This window comes from Pelodiscus sinensis, chromosome 3 (assembly GCF_052426305.1).
Source record: "Pelodiscus sinensis isolate ZL-2025 chromosome 3, ASM5242630v1, whole genome shotgun sequence".
NCBI lineage: Eukaryota > Metazoa > Chordata > Testudines > Trionychidae > Pelodiscus > Pelodiscus sinensis.
In genome coordinates, this window is record NC_143054.1 from 145,010,048 (window position 1) to 145,033,828 (window position 23,781).

Consider the following 23,781-nt stretch of genomic DNA (forward strand, 5'->3'; position numbering starts at 1 on the left):
AATGTGTTGTAGTGTCAGCATTAAAAATTATATACTGGCATTTGACACTTATTCAGATAGTTGAAGCTGGATAAAAACAGAAAAAAACATTACTTAAATTTTTTTTAAAGTTATAGAAATAACCTTTATGTCAATGGAGAAAACATAAAATAACTGAAATAAAATATGAGGCCTAGTAAGCTGCAATATGGACAAGTACTTTTTATTTAAGTACAATGAAGTGATATAGTCAGTAAACAGTTTTATCATTTTCTTGATTTCTGATACTAGGAACTGGAGGGAGAGCGAATTAAACTCATGGAAGATGTAACTTTTAATAAACGGAAGATGAAAGAATTGGAAGACAATCTTCTTTATAAACTAAGCGCAACTAAAGGTTATATATTAATGAGTAAAACCAGAGATTTTTGTAGGAAAAATAATACTAATCAGTATCATGATGGCAGGGTCTTTATGTGAACAATAAACAAAACAAGAAATAGCATATAAAACTTACCCTTTAGCAGAAGCTTATCTAAGGAAAGTAGAAAAAGGTGATCATTCCAGCATTTGAGATGAACCTTCTAGACTTGCTCATGTATGGGCATGGACTAATATAGTTCCATTGGGAAGAGGCTGGATCTGATGACGTTACACAGGGGATCTTTACCTTTTGCACAGCGTAAAGTTTCAGAAGGGATATGTTTTGGTGAATATGGGGGAGATCAGTGGAAGAGAAATCCAAAGATCTGCCATTGAAGTTGGTTGTAGATGCTGTGGGACACTTTCAGTGTTGAATTCTTCTCCAGAGGTCCTGAAACATCTATATCTCCACTCCATAGAGTTCCTCAAAACCTTAATTAATTAATTAATGAGGCTAAGGAAACTGTTTTGTCTCTGCATACTCTATATTGAGACCAGTTTCCCTTTTTGTCCTTTTGTAGCCCTGTTCTCTTTAAATATAGCTAAAAGAGAGTCATCACCTCAGAACTCAGACTCTTTAATCTGTTGTGCATTAGTATTGTGTGCAGGTACAGAATACAATTAGGTCTCAATGCTGACTTGGTAAGACCATCAGGAGGATGTGTGGTGTTTATTATAGGTTTCTATTCAGAGGGGTGATACCTCCTACATGAAAGGAAAAAAGCCCTGTTCAGCTAATATGTCCCTGATTGCATAGAGACAAGGCATTTATTGCTCGGGTAATCTAAAGAATTCTTAAATGTGGTATAATCACTTAGGGTGCGTCTACATAGCACAGTTATTTCTAAATAACAATGTGAGCATCTACACAGTAATTCCGTTATTTGGAAATAATTTAGAAATAATGGAAGGCTTAGTCCAACTTCTGAAAACCTCATTCCATGAGGAATAACGCCCATTTCAAAATAGCTATTTCAAAATAGGGCATGCCTAGATGTGGTAGCTGGAGTTATTTTAAAATACACAAGACTAACACGGCTACCTTTCTATCACTATTTAAAATAAGGGACACTCAGGAAATCCCACAGGTGCCCTGCTGGCAACTCTATCCACACTCATCAGGACTTTATAGTTCCTCTTCTCATGCAACCCTTAAAGCTGCAGCCACAGGGGAGAGGACTTGTGGCAGGAAGCTGGTCCTGACAGCCTCCAGTCACACCACAGCTGCCATAGCAAGTCATCAGGCCACCATGAGTGACCCTCAAGCCCCACAAGAAGCTTTCCTCACTCCCAGAGAGGTTTGGATTGAGGAGCAAAATCTCCAGGATCTCTGCACCAGGTGGAGCAACACTGATATATACCACCACATAGCCAACAGCATGGCCTCAAAGAGACTCATCCGGATCCAGGAGCAGATCCAGATGAAAGTTAAGGTGCTCCACCAAGCATATGCCAGGGTGAGGGAGTGAAGCTCCCGCTCTCGAGCAGAACTCCATTCCTGCCCCTATTATCAGGACCTGCACTGCATCCTGGGGGGGGGGGGGCACTGCATCAGGGCTGGAGATGCCCATCGTTGCCCACATGGGTTAGAACCGTTCATGGGGAGAACCTTGATGTGGCCAGCTCTGTCAACAAGCTGATCCTGGAGCTGGTACCCCATGGCCTGGATGTGTCCCAGACATCTTCTGAGGCTCAGAAAGGAACATCAGGTGAGTGACCTTAGTTACCTGACTCATACAGGGTGGAGGTGGTGGGTGGTGAGGGGCTAGGGCGCACTCCTCACTCGGTCTTCTCAGTCTGGGGATCGTGCTGCAGTCTGTGCACATGGAAGCACGTGCAACACCAGTCTGGGCCACACAGCCCCAGGAGGCTGCACCAGAGTACCCCTGGGTCTGGGGATGCCAGCCACATTTCTGACATCCTGGTGGGACATCCTCCCACCACAAGCTACCACTAGGAGCAGCCTGGGGACATAGCCACACACAGACTCAGGAGTGCTGCACACACAGATTCAAGGCAGCACCCACTCTTGGGGACAGCGCAGCGAGGTGCAGGAGCATCTGCCACTCACACACACACACTGATCCCTTTTCCTCCAGTGGCCAGGGACATAAGTTCTCTCTCCTTGGGACACCACCACTGCCGGACCCAGCGTGTGCACAGCATGGCAGCAAACCCAGGTGACCCGAAGCCCCACTCCTGCCTCTCAGATCCTGATGCAGCTGGCAACTTCCCATGCCTGCTTGTCCCTGGGAGATGGGGGTGGTGATGGTGTTCCTCTGGGAACATCTGGGCCTCTGTAGGAAAAGGTCCATTGTACAGGCCACAGATGGCCTTGCTCCAAGGACATCACCTTCATCTAACCTGAGAACTGTCAGTCTCAGCTCTCAGATGAAGACAAGGCTTCAGGGACAATGTCTCCAGGGATGACTGACCGTCTTTCTTTTCTGCACAACCAGACCTGCTGCAAGAGGTGGCTGGAAAACACCACCTGAGACAGCCACCTAACACCGGGGCACCCACAGGCACCAGGGAACACAGGAGGAACTGCTGTGGAAGCACATCTCTGTGCTCTGGGCCCTGCATGAGACGCTGGTACAGAGGCTTTGGGAGGACATGCAGTGATAGAGGGAGACCTGGAGTGAGCTGCTGCAGCAGAGTGATATCATGTGCGTGGCCGTCCATTCTCTCCTTGTTGGCATGGAGCCAGCTCCTGCTCCTGCTACTACTTCTGTCCCAGTCCTAGCTCCTAGTCCTGCCCCACCTCCTATGCCAGCTCTTGCCCCATCTCCATCCCTTGTTTCTCCCCTTAGCTCTCCCCACACCATGGTCAATGAGGTCCCTGCACATGAGGCAGTGGAACCAACCGACTCAGGTGCCAGTTCCACTCCCAGCCCTTAGCCTCTCCTCCCCCCACCTCCTCCCTCAAAGGTTCTCATTCCCCCTCCCTTCCCCAGGGTCTTTCCCAAGTCTCTCCGACCCCAAATAAAAACCAGAGTTTATTGTTTCTAAAATACCCCAATGTGTGTTTTATTGTCTCTGCTGGGGTAGAAGAGTGGAAGGGAAGAGAGTGGGAGGAAAGGCAGAGAGGAGTAATGTACATGCTCCGAGGGGGGAGGCCTAGGGGAGAGTGTCACTGGGGTTCTTGTAAGAAACTCTCCTCTGGGACCTCCCAGTTGCACATAGCCCATTGACGGGCCTGCTGGATGGCAGCTCTGTGTGGCTGTTCAAAGGTCTTGCCAATGCAGTCAGCCTCTGCCCCCCACCCAGGGATGAATATCTCCCCCTTCTGCTCACAACTACTGTGGAGCACACAACATGCAGCCATCATTTGAGGGATGTTCAGCTCCTCAATGTTCAGAAGGGTGAGCAGGCATCTGAACCGTGCCTTGCGACACCCGAAGGCACCCTCCACCACCATGTGGGTTCTGCTAAGCCTGGCATTGAAGCTTTCCTTTGAGTGGTCCAGGTGGCTGCTGTAGGGCTTCATGATCCAGGGCAAGAGAGAGTAGGCCGTGTCCCCAACAATACAGAGTGGCATGTCCACTTCCTCAACCTTGATGGTGCAGTCAGGGAAAAAAGCACCAGCTTCCACCTTCTGCAAGAAACTAGAGTTTTGAAACACATCTGCCAGAAATGGTGGTGCATGGTGGAGTGCCGCTGGAAGAGCGGCACTCCCAGACAGATGGTGAGGGTCTCCTGATCATCTGGGGGTTGCTCCTGCAGGGCCAGGAGGAAAGCCTGAAGAAACTGCTGCAAAACTGCAGCACAATAGATGAGGATGGTCAACTATCCAGAGGCAGCTCTGGCTCCATGGCTGGATAGCTGAGCTGTTCGCAAGGGCAACAACAGCAGGAAAAGCAAAGGCATTGCTGTCTCTCAATGAGGTAGGCCAGCGGTTCTCAAACTGTTTGGGCTCCGGAGCCCTTTACATGCGTAAAAATTTATGCGGAGCACCAGCAGTCCACTGATTGTATGTGTTATACCCATCAATGTTTCCAGTTTGTCAACCTCACGGAGCCCCTGGAGATGTCTCGCAGAGCCCTGGTGCTCCGTGGAGCACAGTTTGAGAAACACTGAGATAGGCAAAGGTGAAGAACTTGAGACATGTACAGGGGGGTCCCTTTAAACTGAAGCCTCACATAGCCTCAGGTAGCAGCTTCCAAAGTAAAAGCATCCTGAGGCCTAGTCTGAACTGGTTCTGGGTGGCCTTAAATGTGATTCAGCATCCAATCAGTGTGCACACACTATTTTTATGAGCTTTTGCTGTGTAGATGTGCTATTTTGAAATAAGTTATTTTGAAATATTTCTTCCAAAATTGCTTATTTTGAAATAAGTATGCAGTGTAGATGTACCCTTATGTATTTTTAAGGTCCCTATATATACATGGCCAGAAAAGTGGAGGTTTAACACCTACACTACAGCTATATCAGAAAGAGACAGAGAGTTACTTCAGGTAGATAGTATACTAATATAAACTGGTGTAGTTCTGAAGTTAGTGCAACTAGGCACATTTATACCAGTCCATTGTGCAATTAATAAAAAACATGATTATGGAGCAGCTTTCTTAAAAATACTTGTCCTGATTGGATTTAAAAGTCAAAATCATTTTTTAGACTCACTGTGCACATATGTCGTAGGAGTTGCGCATCTGAAAAAGAGAACAAAGAGAAAAGATAATTGAGCCCTTGTCTGTAGGGGGAAGTTTTTTTAAGAATGTATCTTTAGATTTTTTGCATAAACTGCCTTTAATCTAAATACAAATAATATTTTGCACCTTATTCCACTATAATGAATCTTCATGGAAACAAGTAGATTACCTCTCTCTCTATATATAAGAAAATGTTTCCTATGGAAGGACAGAATGGTATTATCACAACATCTGCATACACAGGTTGGGGGGTAGGCATGGGTGGCAAAACCGCAGCTATGGAAGGCAAACCCCAGCCCCATCCTTTTCGCCCTCTTGAAGCCAAGCCCCTCCCAGCCCGGCTCTTCCCAGCAGCCATGTGGAGAGCCGGAGCTGCTGCGCTGTAGCCTCAGCCCAGCCTTACCCTCCCCATTGGCCGTGGGGGGAGAGCTGGGGCTGCCACAGCCTCAGCCTGGCCCTCCCTGGTAAACAGGGAGGAAGCAGGGGATGCCATGGCTTCAGCTCAGTCCTTCCCTGTGGCCAGAGGGAGAGCTGGGGCTGCTACACTTTGGCTTCAGCCCAAAAGCTGCGGGAAGAGCCAGGGCTGCCACTCCGTGGCCTCGTCCTTCCCTGGTGGCTGGGGAGGAAAGCCAGGGCTGGCGCAACCTCAGCCCGGCTCTCTCCAGTAGCAGAGGGGAAGTGCCAGGACTGGCGTGGTCTCGGCCCAGCCCTCCCCAGTGACCGGGGAAAAAGCAGGGACTCATGTGACCTTGGCCTGGCCCTTCCCATTGGCCGGGGGGGACCTGAGGCTTTTGACACAATCTCACATTAAGTTCTCATAAATATAATAGAGAAATACAGTCTAAATGAAATGACTACAGGTTGAACTGCTCTAGTCTGGCACTCTCTGGTCTGGCAACATCCATGGTCTGGCATGATTTTAGTTAGCTGCATGTCCACTTATGGGAGTAGCATGCAGTCCCATAAAGTTTGTTTACAGCCACCAGTTCTGGCTCTCAGAGTTCTGTGCTGTTGTTTAGTTCTAATTTACCACAAATGTCTTCTAAGAGCCCAGTTGGCAATAGAAGTGTTAGTAATGCTGCTTGCCTTGGCAAATTCTCTGATTTGGAAATGGTCAAGTCCCAAGAGTGCCGGACTAGAGAGGATCAATCTGTAAAAGGTGGATGCACAACTTCTTGAAGAACCTACACAGAGAGTAGTTACCAATGGTTATCTGTAAGATGTGGAAGACGTGTACTATTCTGGTATTATTCAATATTTTCATTGATGGCTTTGATAACAGTGGAGACTATGCTTATAAAATTGGTAGAAGATACCAAGAGAGATGGGTTGCGAGACCTTTATAGGACAGGATTAGAATTCAAAAGGACCTTGATAAATTGGAGAATTGGTCTGAAATCAACAAGATGAAAATCAATAAAGACTAGTAGAAAGTACTACACTTTCCTTAGAAAGGAAAAATCAAATGCATAAATACAATATGGTATAACTGGGTAGTCAGTAATTCTGCTGAACAGGACCTGGCAGTTACATTCAATCACAAATTGAATATAAGCCAACAAATTGATGCATTTGTGGAAAAGACTGATACCATTCTAGAATGTATTAACAGTCGTGTTACATGTAAAACATGAGAGATAAATGTTCTGCTGTACTCAGCATAGGTAAAACCCCAACAGGAATACTGTGTCCAGAACTGGACATCACACTTTAGGAAAGATGTGGGTAAATAGGAGAGACAGTCCAAAGAAGAGCAACAAAATGATAAAGGGCTTAGAAAAGTTGAATTATAAGGACAGGTTTAAATAAACTGGGCATTTTCACTCTTGAGAAAAGACCAAGGAGGAACTTGATAGCAATCTTAAGTTAAGTTAAGGGCGGCGTGGCAAGGTCCTTGCCCAAGTCCCTCTCCTTGGGACCCCTTCTTGGGTCACAAACCAACCTGAGACTCTTTCTGGTGCAGTCATCCGTGCCTTTTATTGTCAGTGCCAATTTCCCACCACCTTCTATTTACAGAGCTTTGGTTTTCTAGCTGCTAACTCAGTCAGCCTCTCCTTCTGGCTTGGGAGCACACTCAGCCACACCCTGGCTCCTTGCTCCTCCTCCTTGTTCTTTGTCCCTGTAGGGTCTGCTTTCTCTCCAGGGAGCCTCCGCCTCAGGGTACTCCTCTGCCAGCCTGACCGCTGTATCTATTGTGTCAGACTGGTGGCACCTGACCAACACGTGGATATTCTCTGGCAGGGCTTGCAGCAACTACTCGAGTACAAGTGAGTCCATTATTTCTTGCACTGTCTGTATCTCTGGCCTCAGCCAGTGGGCTGCCCAGTCTATTAACTTTTGGACAGATGCCCAGGGCTTCAGTGCTGCTGTTCATCGAGCTGACTGAAACGTCTGCCGGTACTTTTCCGTGGACCCATCTGGTCCAAAATGGCCACTCTCACAGCCTCATATTTGCAGGCTTAATCATCCCCCAATGCCATGTAGGTTGCTTGAACCTCTCCTGCCAGGTAGGGAGCCAGACACAGGGCTTAGGTAGCCCTCTCTCATCCAGTGCCTATGGCTACCTGCTCAAGTGTCCCCAAAAAGCATCTGGGTCATCTGGTCCCATTTTACAGAGTTCCAGGCCTGGTGTTCGGGTGCCATCTCCTCCCCCAGGTCTCACCTCACCACTTGTTGCAGGAGATGCTTCTGCATCTTGCTCTGCTCCTTAGTAAATTCCTGCAGGCTTTGCTGCTGCTCTGCCTGCCAGGTTAGCAAAGCCTGTCTCTTCGCCTGGTGGGACTGCTGTAAGCTTTGCAAGGTCTTCTGCACTTGCTCTTGTTGCTTGAGAAGCCACTGCAAGGTCTCCTCCATCTCTGGGCCACCAACCACATTCACTGGTGCTGGATCCCAACCTTGACACCATGTGTTGCAAGGTCCTTGCTCAGGCCCCTCGTTTTGGGACCCCTTCTTAGGTCACAAACTAACCAGAGGCCCTTTCTGGTGCATTCACCCCAGCCTTTTCTTGTCAGTGCCAATTTCCCACCACGTTCTATTTACAGAGCTTTGGTTTTCTAGCAGCTAACTCAGCCAGCCTCTCCTCCTAGCTTGGGACACACACTCAGACACACCCTGGCTCCTTGCTCCTCTCCCTCTGGCTACCTTATCTAGCGCTTTGGCTAATGAGGCCTACAGCTGCTTCCATTACCCCTTAAGCCTGGGCTTGCTCAGCTGTCTTCAACTGGCCTTTCAGGCCAGGCTGTAGTGGCAGAGCTCTGGCTTAGCCAGCAGTCTGTCACAGTAGTTATAAAGGACTGTGATCAGTTGTGCTCCTTGTCCAATAAAGGTCCAAAAAAATCTGCAGAAATGTAGATTTACTTAATAGCTTACTAAAGCAAATTGTGGATTCCTCTCATTAGATGTTTAGGGTGATCCTGCCTCAGCACAGGAGGTCTTGAAATCCATTCTGCCCCTACATTTCTGTGATTACGTCTCATTTTATTGGCCCATTAAGGTACCTGAACACTCCCTACTGCTTGCGATCTACTTGACTGGCAGTCCGCATTCTTTAAATGCCAACACTTACCTAAGTTCACCTGTTGAAAATCCAACTTGTGGCAAGTTCAGACCCCAAAGTTCATTACAGCCATCATGCTTGGCATGCTTTGTGTCTACCTGGATAGCAGAATGGCAGGGTGTGTAAGAGATTGGGGGGGGGGGGGAGGAGTGAAAAAGAAAGAGATTGCTTATTGCACCAATGGAAGGCGTTCAGATACTACAATGATAAACTCAAGGCTACGTCTAGACTTCAGCCTTCTTTTGGAAAAAGCTTTTCCAGAAGAGATCTTCTGAAAAAAGTCTTCCGAAAGAGAATGTCCACCTGCTAAAGAGATCTGCTTTTTCAAAAGATAGTGTTCACACAGAATGGACACTATCTTGCATTTAAGCTGTGATTACTACGGACAGAGTGCCCACCAGCACACCTGTCCTTTTTCCTCTTTCCTTTTCTTTCGAAAGAACTCCCTCTTCCCCTTCCACGCATGCCTTTTTCCGAAAGAGCTCTTTCGGAAAAAGGCTTCTTCCTCGTAGAAAGAGGTTTACCAATATCAGGAAAACCCCTTTGTTCTTTCAATTTTTTTTTTTCGAAAGAATGAAATTGCAGTATGGACGTAAGAGAAGTTTTTTTGGAAAGTGGCTGTTTTAAAAAAAAGAACTAGAATAGAATAGAATAGAATAGAATAGAATAGAATAGAATATATTTTTCTCCAAGAGACCCCCAACAAACCCCTGGTAAATGTTGAACATTTGGGTTAACAATGAAGGAGATACCTTTGGAAATTACACAAGCTATAATGGATCCTTGCCATGAGGAAATTCTGCTGGAAAGCTACAATCACATAAGTACTCTCTACAACCAGCCAGAGTCTCAACTACAGACCCCACTAGAGTACCCACTGGAAAGCCACGGTGACATTGCTGCGGAGAGGATTTCATCCGTTAAGTATTAAGTGCTACATTAAAATAAACTATCACATTAGTATCTACTAAGGTGGATTTAGAAACTTTCTTCAAGGCACTGGCTGCACATCATCATGTCTGTTAGATATTACTACAAAAAGCACTTCAAACACAAGGCAGATATTTCAGGAGTCTTTAACCTTATCATGAGATTACACTTTTCTTTCTTCCATTCTTCCAAATGCACAGTAGCATTATGCTGCTACTCCAAGTATAATTGAACATCCCCTTTCTCATATCAAGGGTCCCATAAAAGGCTTTATAAATCAGGGATACAGAGAGTAAGGTTAGTCTCAAATAATAGCTGAAACTACCCCAGAAGTTCATAGTGGTTAGGGATCAAAAGTTCCATTTTCCATCACATAAAACATAGCCAATTTTTCAAAAATCCCAACATTATCAGTCTCTTCAGACTATGTATGTTAATGTCAGTAAACCTGCCAGGGTATGTCTACACTAACGGAAGTTAGTTCGAATTAGCGCTGTAGTGTAGACATACCCCCAGGGAGATCAATTTCTAGAACTTACATGGAGAAATACTGGTTTCTGTTGATGAATTATGAGACCTGATACAATGATGGCCACATGCTTCTGCACATTTTCATGAACTTGCATGTTGTTAGTCCAGCATTGAAGCTCCAGGGTATGTGCTGCACAGCTTTCCTTGGAAGTGACCTTCTGCATTCTGAAATTCTGCAGGCCCTACTAATTACCACACGTCTGCAGTACTATCCTGTACCGCCTGTCAGTGCTCAGTAGCCAGATGCAGAATCAGCACTCCACCAAGTGAAACCAGTTCAGGAAAATGTTGTGCAGAAATCTTTTCCTGGTTTCATCCTCCTCTTCCTCTAGCAGTATCTGTGTAGCATTTCAGTGATTATGGTAATGGCAGCCTTCCATCTTCTACACAGCCACATGCCTGCATGACTGCCTATAAAGCTGAAACTCCCTGTTGGTATTAATGGTGGTTAGGATTACCGAGCTTCCTCTGTGTTGTCTGTAGCAGATTGAAATTGGAACAGTTTGAAAATAGCAATAGCTAGTGAAAACCAGATGAATTATAGAATACCATTGACAGAATCATTGACCCTAAGTCCCAGAAATCCTGTTGGTTCTGGTGTATATCCTACAATCCAGAGCAATAAACACTGCTCAACTATATACCTAGAATGCTATATGGTTATTTTTTTAAAGGAGCACTTTGTGTGTACTATGATTCACAAAGGATGTAGTTTAAGTCATGTTGTATAAACCAGCATGGACATATTGGTTTACTTATGCCTGTATAATTATAGTGAGAAACTGTCAAAAAGCTTTACCATGCAAACAAGGAGGTAAAGATTACTCAGAATAAGAGGCAACATTTTTGAAGTGCCTGAGCAATTTAGGAGAATCTAATTGATTGTTCTAAGTCTAATTGATTTTTCAGTGTAGCTAATCCACAGAATCTGAATTTTTTTTTAAAGGAATGCTAGCATACTAAATACAAAACTTGGGAGGGTTTTTTTGGGGGGGTTGGGGGGGCTTATTTTGCTTGACCTGTATTTTTTAGAAGTTGTGAAGCTCAGTAAATCATTTAAGTTTGAGTTAAATAATTTCTGTAATTTTCATTTTTGAGTTCTACATATAGGAAATTCTAAAATCTAGTCTAAGCATATTTCATATTTTCCCTTTTAGGTTCTTTAGTGGATGATGAATCTTTGATAGGTGTACTGCGAACAACTAAGCAAACAGCTGCTGAAGTATCTGAAAAGTTATATGTGGCAGCAGAAACTCAAGTGAAGATTAACACTGCACAAGAGGAATATCGACCTGCTGCTACACGAGGAAGCATTCTTTACTTTCTTATCACAGAAATGAGCATGGTCAATAACATGTACCAAACTTCATTAGCTCAGTTCCTAAGGTTATTTGATCACTCCATGGCCAAGTAAGAATAGATTTCTTTGCCTTTAAAATTGTTGTCTTTGCATTCCAGTTAATATCTATATTAATTACATGATTGCTTTGTATTTTATTTTCTTGCTTTAGATCTGAAAAGTCTCCTTTGCCACAGAAAAGGATCTCAAATATTATTGAGTATCTTACCTTTGAAACTTTTACATATTCTGTCAGAGGCCTTTATGAAGACCACAAATTTCTTTTTACCATTCTTCTGACCTTAAAAATTGATCTTCAGAGAGGGCAGGTCAAACCTAAAGAATTCCAAGCACTTATTAAAGGTAAAACATTTTACAAGGCGTTGCACTTGAAATAATAATTATTTGATTTTCCTTTGGTGAGCTACTAAGTTTTTAAAAGTTATATATAGTAGAAAGTAAACTTTGTTTTTGTCTTCCAACTTACATTATTTTAGAGTTTATTTTTAGGTGTGCAGCTTCTATTATAATTATTCACAACTGAGCTTTTCCTCTTCCCTGTGAAATTCAAGATGGTCTCCAGATGTTGTGAGCAACTCCAAAATTAAGCTTCACCTCCTGTTTTAGGCTACCAGAAGTTATGTCTCTGGAACAAGATGGCAGTTCAACTCTTCCAAACCATCTTTTATAGATTTTATGTTTTTCAGGAAGTGGCAATCTCATTTTATCTCTGACTCCTCTGCTCCTTCCCTAATATAGGAAATCAAGAAAGCATTGAGGCTTTCCTCTACCATGGCATAGTGGTGCTGCATGTATCAAAATTAGTCACTAAAGAGCTTCCATTATTCCCCAGTGAGTCTCATTGCCAAGGTAATACAGAAAATCAGAAAAGAAAAAGACACTTTGATTTCTTTTATCTTATGACTATGTCAGTGGAGCCACCATTGTTCCTGAGTCAAGGCAAGATTTGTTATTCCAGGGTCCGAGCCTTCACCAGGATCCAAACAAATTAAATCTAGCTGTTTGGGATTTGAAATGAATTTTCCAGAACCAGAGGGTTACACTGAAACTCTGTTAGCATACAGGAGAAACAACAATAAACAGGGCTTATTCAAAGATCCTACTCTAGATTCAAAATTTTTTGTAGCGAAGGACATACTCAGCATCACGTAGCTAAAATATCTTAGAGTACTTTTACAAAGTGGAACTTTTACAAAATGGGTTTGACATTGATTTGCAGACTTTCTCATGACATTGACATGACTTTCTCATTAACAAACTAGGGAAATACATCCTAGATGGAGCTACTATACGGTGGATTGGATTATTGGTCCAAGAGAGTAATTAACAGTGATTCACAGATGGGCATTCATAGATTCATAGATGGGCATATTGAGTGGGGTCCTGCAGGGATCAGTTATGGGTCCGGTTCTTTTCAGCATCGTCATCAGTGGTAAAGAAAATGGCATGGAATGTACTCATAAAGTTTGCAGATGATACCAAGCTGAGAGGGGTTGCAAGTACTGTGGAGGACAGGATTATAATTCAAAATGATCTGGACAAACTGGAGAAGTGGTTTGAAGTAAATTGAATTAAATTAAATAAGGACAGATGCAAAGTATTCCACTTAGGAAAGAGCAATCAGTTGCATGCATAAGGAATAGGAAACAACTGCCTAGGAAGGAGTACTGCAGAAAGGGATGTAGGGCTCACAGTGGACCACAAGCTAAATATGGGTTAACAGAGTAACACTTGCAAAACAAAGTGAACATTCTGGGATGTATTAGTAGGGCTGTTAAATATGAGACACAAGAAGTAATTCTTCCACTCCATTCTGGGCCAATCAGGCCTCAACTGAACTAGAGCTTGGTGCCACATTTTAGGAAAGATGTGGACAAATTGAACAAAAAGTCCAAAGAAGAGCAATAAAAATGATTAAAGGTGTAGAAAGCATGACCTGTGAGGGAAGACTGAAAGAATTAGATTTGTTTAGTCTGGAAAAGGGAAGACTGACAGGGTATGTGAAAACATTTTTCAAGTACATAAAAAGTTGTTACAAGGAGGAGGGAGAAAATTGTTGTTCTTTACTCTGAGGATAGCACTGGAAGCAGTGCGCTTTAATTGCAGCAAGGAAGGTTACTAAAATGAGGAGTAACAGTAGTTTGAATTAAGAGTGTTAATTCGAACTACCTAGCCCGTGCCGCACGTAGCCGCGGGCAGGTGGTTCGAGCTACCGGGCATTTAAAAATGGCGGCGCCCGGGAATATGCAAATGAAGCCCGGGATATTTAAATCCCGGACTTCATTTGCAAGTTCGAATGACTACATTAGCCACCCTAGTTCAAACTAGGGTGGCTAGTGTAGCCATACCCGTAGATAGTATCATGAGCTTTCGTGGGCACAGCCCACTTCTTCAGATGACTGGAGTTTTGAGTTTAGGGTGTGCAGACTCAAAATAAATAGGGGAGAAGGGAGATGGGAGAAGGAAAAAATGGAAGGGGGTGAGAAACAAAGAGCAGAGAATATGAAAATATCAGAGGGAAAACCAAATAGGCAGGACTGGTAATCTATAAGCATCTAAAGATTGTATAGTTAAAATAAGCAGATAAGGATCATAGGACAGCAATCAGAGAGGAAGGGTACTAACACAAGAATCTACACAGACAAAGAGCTGTTGGCACCTTCATAGAATCTTAGTTTGATAATGTCCCAGCCATCCGTTATCTCGATTGAGGAGGCCATCAGAGTGAGAATTGAATTTGTGGATGAATTGTAATTCCAACGCCTAGTATTTGGCTAGTAGAATTGGTTTTTGACAAGACAGCCACTTGAAGATCTTTTAAAGAGTGATTAAGAAGATTGAAGTATTCCCAACAGGTTTCTGTATGTTTCCTTTACCTGCCTTAACATTTTATCTGAAAAGAACTGAAAACATAAGAAAAATGGCAAGTTTCCTGGCTGTATTCCATCCAAGAAAAAGATGTGCATCATCAGTCTCTCACTGAACATGCTGAGGCATTACTGACACATATAGCGCAAAAGAACTCAGTCCTTGTGACAGGGTGGACTAGGCCCGACACTGCCTGCTGGAGGCTGGAGGCCTTCCTCACTCCTCCCCAGAGAGAAAAGCAAAAAATAGGTCCTTCAAGCAGACCAGAGTGACTGCTACTGTCGCAGCCAGTCAGGGTCCAGCAGGTTGATATAAAAGAAGCTGCTGGGCCAGTGTCTGGCAGTTCCTCCCTGGAGCTGGAACCAGTCAGACCTAGGGATTGACTGGGAGGACAGCAGCACCTTGGACAGCTCTGAGTGTAAACTGGACTTCAAACCTCATTAAAATCCAGGTCCAGCGGCTGAAGACTAGCAGTAATAGACCACAGCAATGCAGAACCCTGGTCAGGGTGTGCTGAGAACCTGACCTCAAAGCCCTGAGAAAGAAATTTGGAGAGAGCAGCTTCTTGGGGAAGTGTCCCAGGGAGCAAGATAGTAGCAGACAGCAGAGGCTGGTAGCAGGCAACAGCTGCTTCCAGGGTCCCTGGGCTGGGACCCAGGGGAGTGGGTGGGCCTGGGTTCCCCCAACCCCCAGCAGCAAGAAGGGGGTAAGAAGAAGCCTGGTCCTAGGCAACTTACTAGAAAAGACATCTGTGGCACCTCTACTCCTGGAGACAGCTGGGGTGGGGAAGTTGCAACGAGCCCTCAGCCAAAAAGTGTTGCCCGCAAGAGAGTGAGCCCTTTTACAGTCCTCTAGAGGTACAAGCAGTAGTGATATCATGGACTGAGAAAGGGCAGACCCCTTACAGATAAATCTGTAAAGCTGCAACTTGATCATTTCAGCATACATTTACCAAGTTTTACAAGATACATAGCCTTATTCCACTGCAGTCTTTGTCAAGTAGGCCTTGCACACTATCATGATTCCTTAGAATAAGGAAACCTATTCTCTAAGAAACACTAGTCAGGAATGTTCCCTCCCTGGGAATTTTGTTACAGATGACAAAATCCCACCATGAGACTTAGTGGGCCTAGCTTTGAGAGAGAATTTGTGGTTGGTTACCTGAAAAGTTTTGCTTCTTCAAAGGAATGAGTCCACAGATCCAGACTTCCCTGAAAAGGGGAGATCTGTTAAACTTATTTTTGTAAAATGCTGATGCAAGATAAGAGATTAATTTTGTGTTTCTCAGTCCAGAGGGGTTAGCTTTGGAAGCATCTTAAAACTAAGGGTGGAGTCTCCAAAAATTGGAGGTTAGTCCCTCATCAGCTGTTCAGTCAGCTTTCAGTCTGCCCCCTACAACTACAAACATATCCCTTCTAACAAAGGAAAATTTGCAGGTAAACAATCATAAGGTAAGTTAATTTATTCACAGAATAAAAATAATCATAATCATGTATCAGGAAATAATGTCAGGATAATAAATCATTTGAGAATAAAATAAATATTTGAATCAGCAAGTTTTCATCCTGTAAAAATTAAGCAAACTGATTGTAAATTCTAGATCTGCAGGATTGTGAAATAGATTTAAGAATATGTCCTATATATGAAGAAATGTTTCAAGCTATCTATACAAAATAATGTTTAAAACCAAGTCAATTGCCATCACAGTTTGTGTCACCTCCAGCTCTGTTCACATATTGCTCAGCTTCGGCTGTGGTAATACTGTACCTACATTATATTGCAGTGAGTCTGTAATAGTTGAACTTGAAAAGTTTCTTTTAGTTTAAAAGAGTTTACTTGATTCAAAGAGCAGTTCCCTTTCTTAACATAGGTTTTGATAGCTCGAAACAGAGAAAACTTCTCGAGTACAACCACTATTTACTTTTGTTCAGAAGGTTGAACAAGGGTAACATTTTTGATTACTCATCAGTATAGTGTATACTTTAGGATTTAGCAATAATTTCTCAGATTCAAGGGCATGACCTTGCAAAATATTAAATTTTATACTATTCAGCATAGATGGTCAAAATGATCTGATGACTATATTATAGGGATCCTGACATTCAGAAGATAAATACAGAAAATCAATCTCAAAGTGAGCATCTTGGTGGGACATAGCTGCTCACATAGAAAACACTGAGAAATTGTAGATGATATCCTCTTCTTGCAATCAAAAAAGAAGTAGGAGAGAAGATGTGAACAGAAAAACTCTTCATCCTTGTTTTCCTCCTGCTCTGCCATAACTATTCTCTGAGTTCCTAAGCATAGCTTGCATTGTACTATTTGCTGGCATTCCTATCATATTTTATCACAATGAAAGAGAAATATCAATCATGATTCATATGTATCACAACAATATTTTATTCCAGGAGGTGCAGCACTGGATCTAAAAGCTTGTCCTCCCAAGCCATTCCGGTGGATTCTTGACATGACATGGCTGAATCTGGTGGAACTGAGCAAACTTCCACAATTTGCAGAAATTATGAATCAGGTGGTGTTGCTGTTGTTATAATTATTTACCTTTATTTAATTAATACTAAAAAATACCAATCAGATTGGGATCCCATTATCCTAGACTGGTTTGGACAATAATTTTTTAAGGGGGGGGTCACTTCTTGAATTTCAGAAGTGGTTGCAGGCTGCCCCAGAAGTGGTAGGGCCTCAGGCAGAACGGGCAGGGCCAGGAGACTTTGCACGCTTCCTCATCCACAGTCCCTGATTGGCCTGAGGGCAGGAGAGCATGTGAAATCTTTGCCTCACTCTCCCACCCTTCCAGGGGGGCACGGTGCCTAGAATAGAGAGCTAGGTAGGTTCTTCTTCGAGAAGTGTCCCTGTGGGCACTCCACTGTAGGTATCTTGGCACTCCTTCACTTATAATCAGAATTAGGAGCAGTATTCCCCTGTGTGCTGGTGCACACACAATGGCGCACAAACACGCGCCACCAACCATCCCCTCAGTTCCTTCTCAACTGCTCCTGGCTTGGTCAGAACTCAGCCCTACAAACAAGAACAGGGAAGCCCTCACGTGGTAGCTCCAACACAACAACCTCTGCTTGAGGGTTCCTTTCCACAAGCCTGCTCTGTCTGTCCACATAGTGACTGATGCCTCACTGGAGGGATGAGGTGCACACATGAAAGGCCACACTACTCAAGGGAGATGGTCTCCCACGGAGTCAAGTATGCACATCAATGTACTCAAGTTACAGGCAGTAAGAAGAGCATGTGAACACTTTCTCCCCTTAATTCAGGGCAAAGCAGTCAAGGTATACATAGACAACACTGCCTGCGTGTTCTACATAAACCAGCAGGCTGGTGCCAGATTGTACTAGCTGTGCAATGAAGCCATTGCACTATGGATGTGATGCATCCTTCATCATATCAGAATATCCAAGGTATATCTTCCAGGAGAACAAAATGCCACAGCAGATCAGCTAAGTCATTGTTTCCACTAGAAACATGAGTAGGAGATATACCCTCAAGCCCTGAACTCCATTTCTGCAGGTGGGGCTTTGCGGAAATAGACTTATTCGCTACAACACTCAACTCCAAGTGTCCTAGGTATAATTCCAGGGCAGGTCTGGGCAAGAACTCCATGGGGAATGCCATGTGGAACAACAGGCCTCACAACCTGTTGTATGCTTTTACAGGGGCACTCCTCGAAGAAGAAAGGAGAGGTTACTCACCTTGTGCAGTAACTCGTGTTCTTCGAGATGGTGTCCCTGTGAGCTCTCTACGCCCTGCCCTCCTCCCCACTGCTTTGAAGCTTTAACATTTCTCTGCAATAGAGAAAGAACTGAGGGGACAGTTGACATCACGCACGCATCGGTATGCTTGCTGTGTTGTGAGTGGTGCTGCATGAGCACGCTGGTGCCCAGGGGAATACTCCTGCTAAAAAGTTCCAGTTATAAATGCAGGACACCTACAGTAGAGTGCCCACAGGGACACCCATCTCAAAGAATACCAGTTACTGCACAAAATGAGTAACCTGTTTTTTATGCATTTGTGTGCATTCCCCACACCTTTCAGCCATGTCTTTACTTACTTAAGCTGGGCCTCATTGGCTACACTATTATTTATACTCACACTAGAAGGGCTATGTGCAAAAGCACACAGTACACTGCCAAAAGGAGTGTGCAACATAGACATACCTTCAGTCACTCCATTCAAGTCCCAATTTTGCCTCTGTTTTTTTAGGGTTTTATATAGTTACCATCATCATGGTCTCATAGTCATAGCTTGACAGATATTCAAGGAGAGGTATGATCACTCTGTTGGTCAGACTTATTCTCATTTGGCATTTCTAAAGCTGCATAATATGATGGCTGTAGGTTGGTATCAGATGTTATTTTTTACTTGGGCATATTTGGCCATTTGGTCCCTATTGGCATATGTGACAGTTTTAGCTGTTATCTTTAGTTCTTTATTATTGAGACACATATCAATTCTTCTTTGAGTGATTGCTCATATCCATTCCAGGTAGGTGTAAATGTGAAACGTGCATGATTGTCAGATGGTTTTTCTCTCAGCAGTACCCATTGGGCCATTAGGAGAGCCCCCTGGAGTGGTGCCTGCATATATGCGCATATATATCCCTGCCAGCCCGCCACCCCCTGAGTTCATTTTTACAGACCATGATGGTTGTTGGAACACTCCTAGCTTGCTTTAGCAAGTGCACCTTAGTGGTTTCGTTATTTTAGTAGTTCTTAGTAGTTTTTAGAAATTTCTAGTTGTTATTCTAGTTCAAGTTGAAAAGGGCTCTAGAGGTGATCCCGGCAATTACAGACCAGTAAGTCTAACATCAGTACTGGGCAAATTGGTTGAAACAATAGTAAAGAATAAAATTGTCAGACACATAGAAGAACATAATTTGTTGGGTAAAAGTCAACATGGTTTCTGTAAAGGGAAATCATGTCTTACTAATCTATTAGAGTTCTTTGATGAGGTCAACAAACATGTGGACAAGGAGGCTCCAGTGGATATAGTGTACTTAGATTTCCAGAAAGCCTTTGACAAGATCCCTCACCAAAGGCTCTTAAGTAAATTAAGTTGTCATGGGATAAGAGGGAAGATCTTTTCATGGATTGAGAACTGGTTAAAAGACGGGAAACAAAGGGTAGGAATAAATGGTAAATTTTCAGAATGGAGAGGTGTAATTAGTAGTGTTCCCCAAAAGTCAGTCCTAGGACCAAACCTATTCAATTTATTCATAAATGATCTGGAGAAAGGGGTAAACAGTGAAGTGGCAAAGTTTGCAGATGATACTAAACTGCTCAAGGTAGTTAAGACCAAAGCAGACTGTGAAGAACTTCAAAAAGATTTCACCAAACTAAGTGATTGGGCAACAAAATGGCAAATGAAATTTAATGGGGATAAATGTAAAGTAATGCACATTGGAAAAAGTAACCACAACTATACATACAATATGATGGGGGCTAATTTAGATACAACTAATCAGGAAGAGATCTTGGAGTCATTGTGGATAGTTCTCTGAAGACGTCCACTTAGTGTGTAGCGGCAGTCAAAAAAGCAAACAGAATGTTAGGAATCATTTAAAAAGTGATAGAGAATAAGACAGAGAATATCTTATTGCCCTCATATAAGTCCATGGTATGCCCACATCTTGAATACTGCGTACAGATGTGGTCTTCTCGTCTCAAAAAAGATATACTGGCATTAGAAAAGATTCAGAGAAGGGCAACTAAAATGATTGGAGGTTTGGAACGGGTCCCATTTGAGGAGAGATTAAAGAGACTAGGACTTTTCAGTTTGTAAAAGAGGAGACTAAGGGCGGATTTGATAGAAGTCTATAAAATCATGAGTGGTGTGGATAAAGTGAATAAGGAAAAGTTATTTACTTGTTCCCATAACATAAGAACTAGAGGCCACAAATGAAATTAATGTGCAGCAAGTTTAAAACAAATAAAGGGAAGTTCTTCTTCACACAGTGCACAGTCAACCTGTGGAACTCCTTGCCTGAGGAGGTTGTAAAGGCTAGGACAATAACAGGGTTTTAAAGAGAACTATATAAAATCATGGAGGTTAAGTCCATTAATGGCTATTAGCCAGGATGGGTAAGGAATGGTGTCCCTAGCCTCTGTTTGTCAGAGGGTGGAGATGGATGGCAGGAGAGAGATCGCCTGTTCAGTTCACTCCCTCTGGGGCACCTGGCATTGGCCACTGTCAGCAGACAGGATACTGGGCTGCATGGACCTGTGGTCTGACCCAGTATGGCCATTCTTATGTTCTTATGAAACTTTTAGTTGTTATAATTTAATTATTAGATAGTTAAGGGGTTCGCCCCATGCTTTGCCCCCTCTGCACTGGGGCATGCCCAGTCCTCAGGGCTTTAAGCCTTGCTCACAGTGCCTTAAATCTATGACATGTGATGAGCCACATGACATGTGTCTTAAGTGCCTGCTGGAAGCATAAATCTCCGTCAACTGCAAGATCTGTCGCAGTTTTAAACCGTAGACCAAGAGGGAGTCTTTCATTATTCACACTCTGGCTCCTCAGAGATATTTGCACAATCCTAGGCCCCCATCTCACTCATTCCAGCAGGGCCACCTGACTGATTTCTCTAGGCACAGGGACAGGAACTATAACAGCAGGAATGGCCTGTGTCATTCATGATCCTCCTCGGACCAGGGTCAGGGTACTCCAGTAAGACACAGGACCCTAACTGGGATTTCGAAGGGGATCCCGGGGACAACGTACCATTTCACACTCTAGACCTACCCTTTGTCAGTCATCTATTCATTTTCCAGCTTGCCTGATCTCATAGCACAACAGACTGTTGGAGTGGAAAATGGTGGAAAATGGATAGTTTATCCCATTCCTTTCCCTTCTCCCTCCGATCCCCCTTTCCTGTCCCTGTTCAGGGACCCTTTCTCATGAGAATCTCTTATGTCTGGAGGTGCATCAGCTCATGGTGATAGGAATAATAGAAGTGGTTCCACCAGAATTCAGGGGCAAGGGTTTCTATTTCCACTATTTCCTAGTACTGAAAGTCAGGGGAGACCTTCATCCCATTTTAGACCTCACATACCTCAATGGGTTCATAGCCAAGGCAAAGTTCAAAGTGGTAATCCTAGCTTCCATTATGCCCTCCTACATCATGGGGGACTGGTATGCTGCCCTCAGTTTAAAGGATGCTTATTTTCATATCTAGATCACTGCAGCCTACAGGCATTTCCTTCAGTTCACAGTAGATTACGACCACTACCAATTTACCGTGCTCCCCTTTGGCCTCTCCTCAGCCTCCAGGGTCTTTACCATGTATATGGCAGTGGTGGCCACATTCCTCTGGAAGCACTTGGTTCAGGTCTTCCTTTACCTGGATGATTAGCTCATAAGGAACATCTCCTTCACCCAAGTTCTAGCCCATCTAGCCCAAGTTCAGGACACTGCTGGCTGATGGGGTTGGAACAATGTTCTGAGCAAGGTCACAAGTCCTATTAGGTAGTAGAAAATCCTCCTCTAGAGCTACATATCTGGTGAAGTGGATATGCTTCTCCATTTGGGCTGCCCAGTGGGACCTCCCCTCTATGGAAGCCCTTTATCCTTGACTACCTTTTAGACCAAGGGTCAGCAACCCATGGTTCGCAAGCCAAATATGGCTCATTAAGGAGGCAGATATGGCTCTTTTAGAACTCCTGCACAGCCCCCCCTCCCTCTGAGCTCCTTCCACAGCAGGGAGACAGCATTGGTACTACAGCCTTACAGCTCCCTGCAAGATTGGAACGCCAGCCCTAGCTTCCTGCAGGGGAGAAGGTTGGGGAGAGAAAGCCCCAAGCCTCCTCATCAGATCCAGCATGCAGGGAAAAAGCCCCTCAGGAACACACTTCCTGGAAGCTTCACCTTTGCTCCCATTGGCCAGAATCTGGCAAATGGGAACAACAGAAGACCATGTTACATGGTGCCTGTGAAGTGGCATGAAAGCAAGTAAATGCCTTCCACCCCATCATGCCCTGACCCCTCACTCCCACCCCCCTCATGCACCTTCCCCTGCTGAGACCCTGACCCTCATCCCACTCCTGCCCCTTTCCTCCTGGGGAGACACCCTACTACCAGCCTACTCCTACCCCCTTCCCTCAGCCACACTTCCTGCCCAGATCCTGCATTTCCATCCCTATCCCACTCACTGGCAGCCCGGTCCTGCACACTTAACCCCTCATTTTTGGCTCCACCCCAGAGCCTACAACATCCACTAAATCTGGAACCCCAGAACATCCACTAAATCTGGAACCCCAGAAGAGTAAATCTGTCCTGAGGCCTTTAACCTCAGTCCTCCCTGCCCTTCCCCCCATCATGGGGCTGGAGCACCAGAGGAGTTAGGTGTTTCAGTTGAAGGACACATCAGTGAGGGTTGGGGTTTCTGGAGGGTTTTTTTTTTTATTTTGCTTCCCACTTGTGTGATCCCTCACTGATTTTTCTGTGAGTCAGTGGCCTCAACCCAAAAAAGGTTCCCCATCCCTGGCATAAATAAAGACAATGTTGAAACCTTTCATGTTGGACATATTTTACTTTATTTAAAAATGAAGCCTAGCCAACAATCTCCTAATTGGGACCCAGCCCCCATATGGCTTCAGAATCATAACACACCTACACACACACCCCATACCAATCCTAGCTGATCATACACCCAAACCCCCTGCCCTGAGCCCCTAATACACTCCAACCCAGACTCCTACAACCCCACATCCCCAGCCCCTTGCCATAAGATTGACAGAAGACAGCCTGAATGTGTGCACAAAATGGAATTTGTCCAGTTGTGATATAAACTTCAAAGAAATGTATGAAAAGAGGCAGCAGCAGAAGTCCCATTAAATAAATTCTGTGAGTACAATGTTTCATTTATGCTATTAATACTTAATCATTATGTCAATTATCAATAATATTATGTTGTATATTTTCAGTCATTCAAATGGGCATTCTTATAGGGTTCTTTGTTGACCACTTGTTCTGAATTTTGATGTAGTTTGTCTCTTTGGTTTGAAAAGGTTGCTGACCCCTGTTTTAGACCTTGGGATGCAGGGGCATTCCACCTTTTCAGTCAGAGTTCACCTTGCAGCCATCTCTGCATTCTTCTCGGGTTCCCAGGGCAAATAATTTATTGTGAATCTCTTGGTACACCATTTTCTGAAGGGGTGGATAGGTTGTACCTGCATATGTGTCAGCCTCTCTCACCTTGGGACCTCAGTCTGGATCTCATAAAGTTCACGGGTCTCCCCTTTGAACCATTGGCATGTTCTTTGTTGCACCTCTCATGGAAGATCACTTTTTTGGTAATCATTACCTCTGCTAGACAGGTGTCCGAGCTCCAAACCCTAACCTTGGAACCCCCCTGTACTATCTTCTTTAAGATAAGGTCAGGCTACATCTGCATCCTACTTTTTTACTCAAGATAGTGTTACAATTCCATGTTAAACAGGATATATTCTGGC

General features: G+C 44.1%; 1 protein-coding gene across 1 annotated transcript in view; it reads left to right on the plus strand.

Annotated features, from left to right (window-relative positions):
- Window positions 1–23,781, plus strand: part of DNAH8 (dynein axonemal heavy chain 8) — a 611,430-nt gene that overhangs the window by 544,314 nt on the left and 43,335 nt on the right. Inside the window, exons 77-80 of the mRNA XM_025186355.3 lie at window positions 271–376; window positions 11,229–11,481; window positions 11,583–11,773; window positions 16,708–16,829. Coding sequence (XP_025042140.3) covers window positions 271–376; window positions 11,229–11,481; window positions 11,583–11,773; window positions 16,708–16,829 — 672 coding nt within the window. The remainder of the gene's footprint in view (window positions 1–270; window positions 377–11,228; window positions 11,482–11,582; window positions 11,774–16,707; window positions 16,830–23,781) is intronic.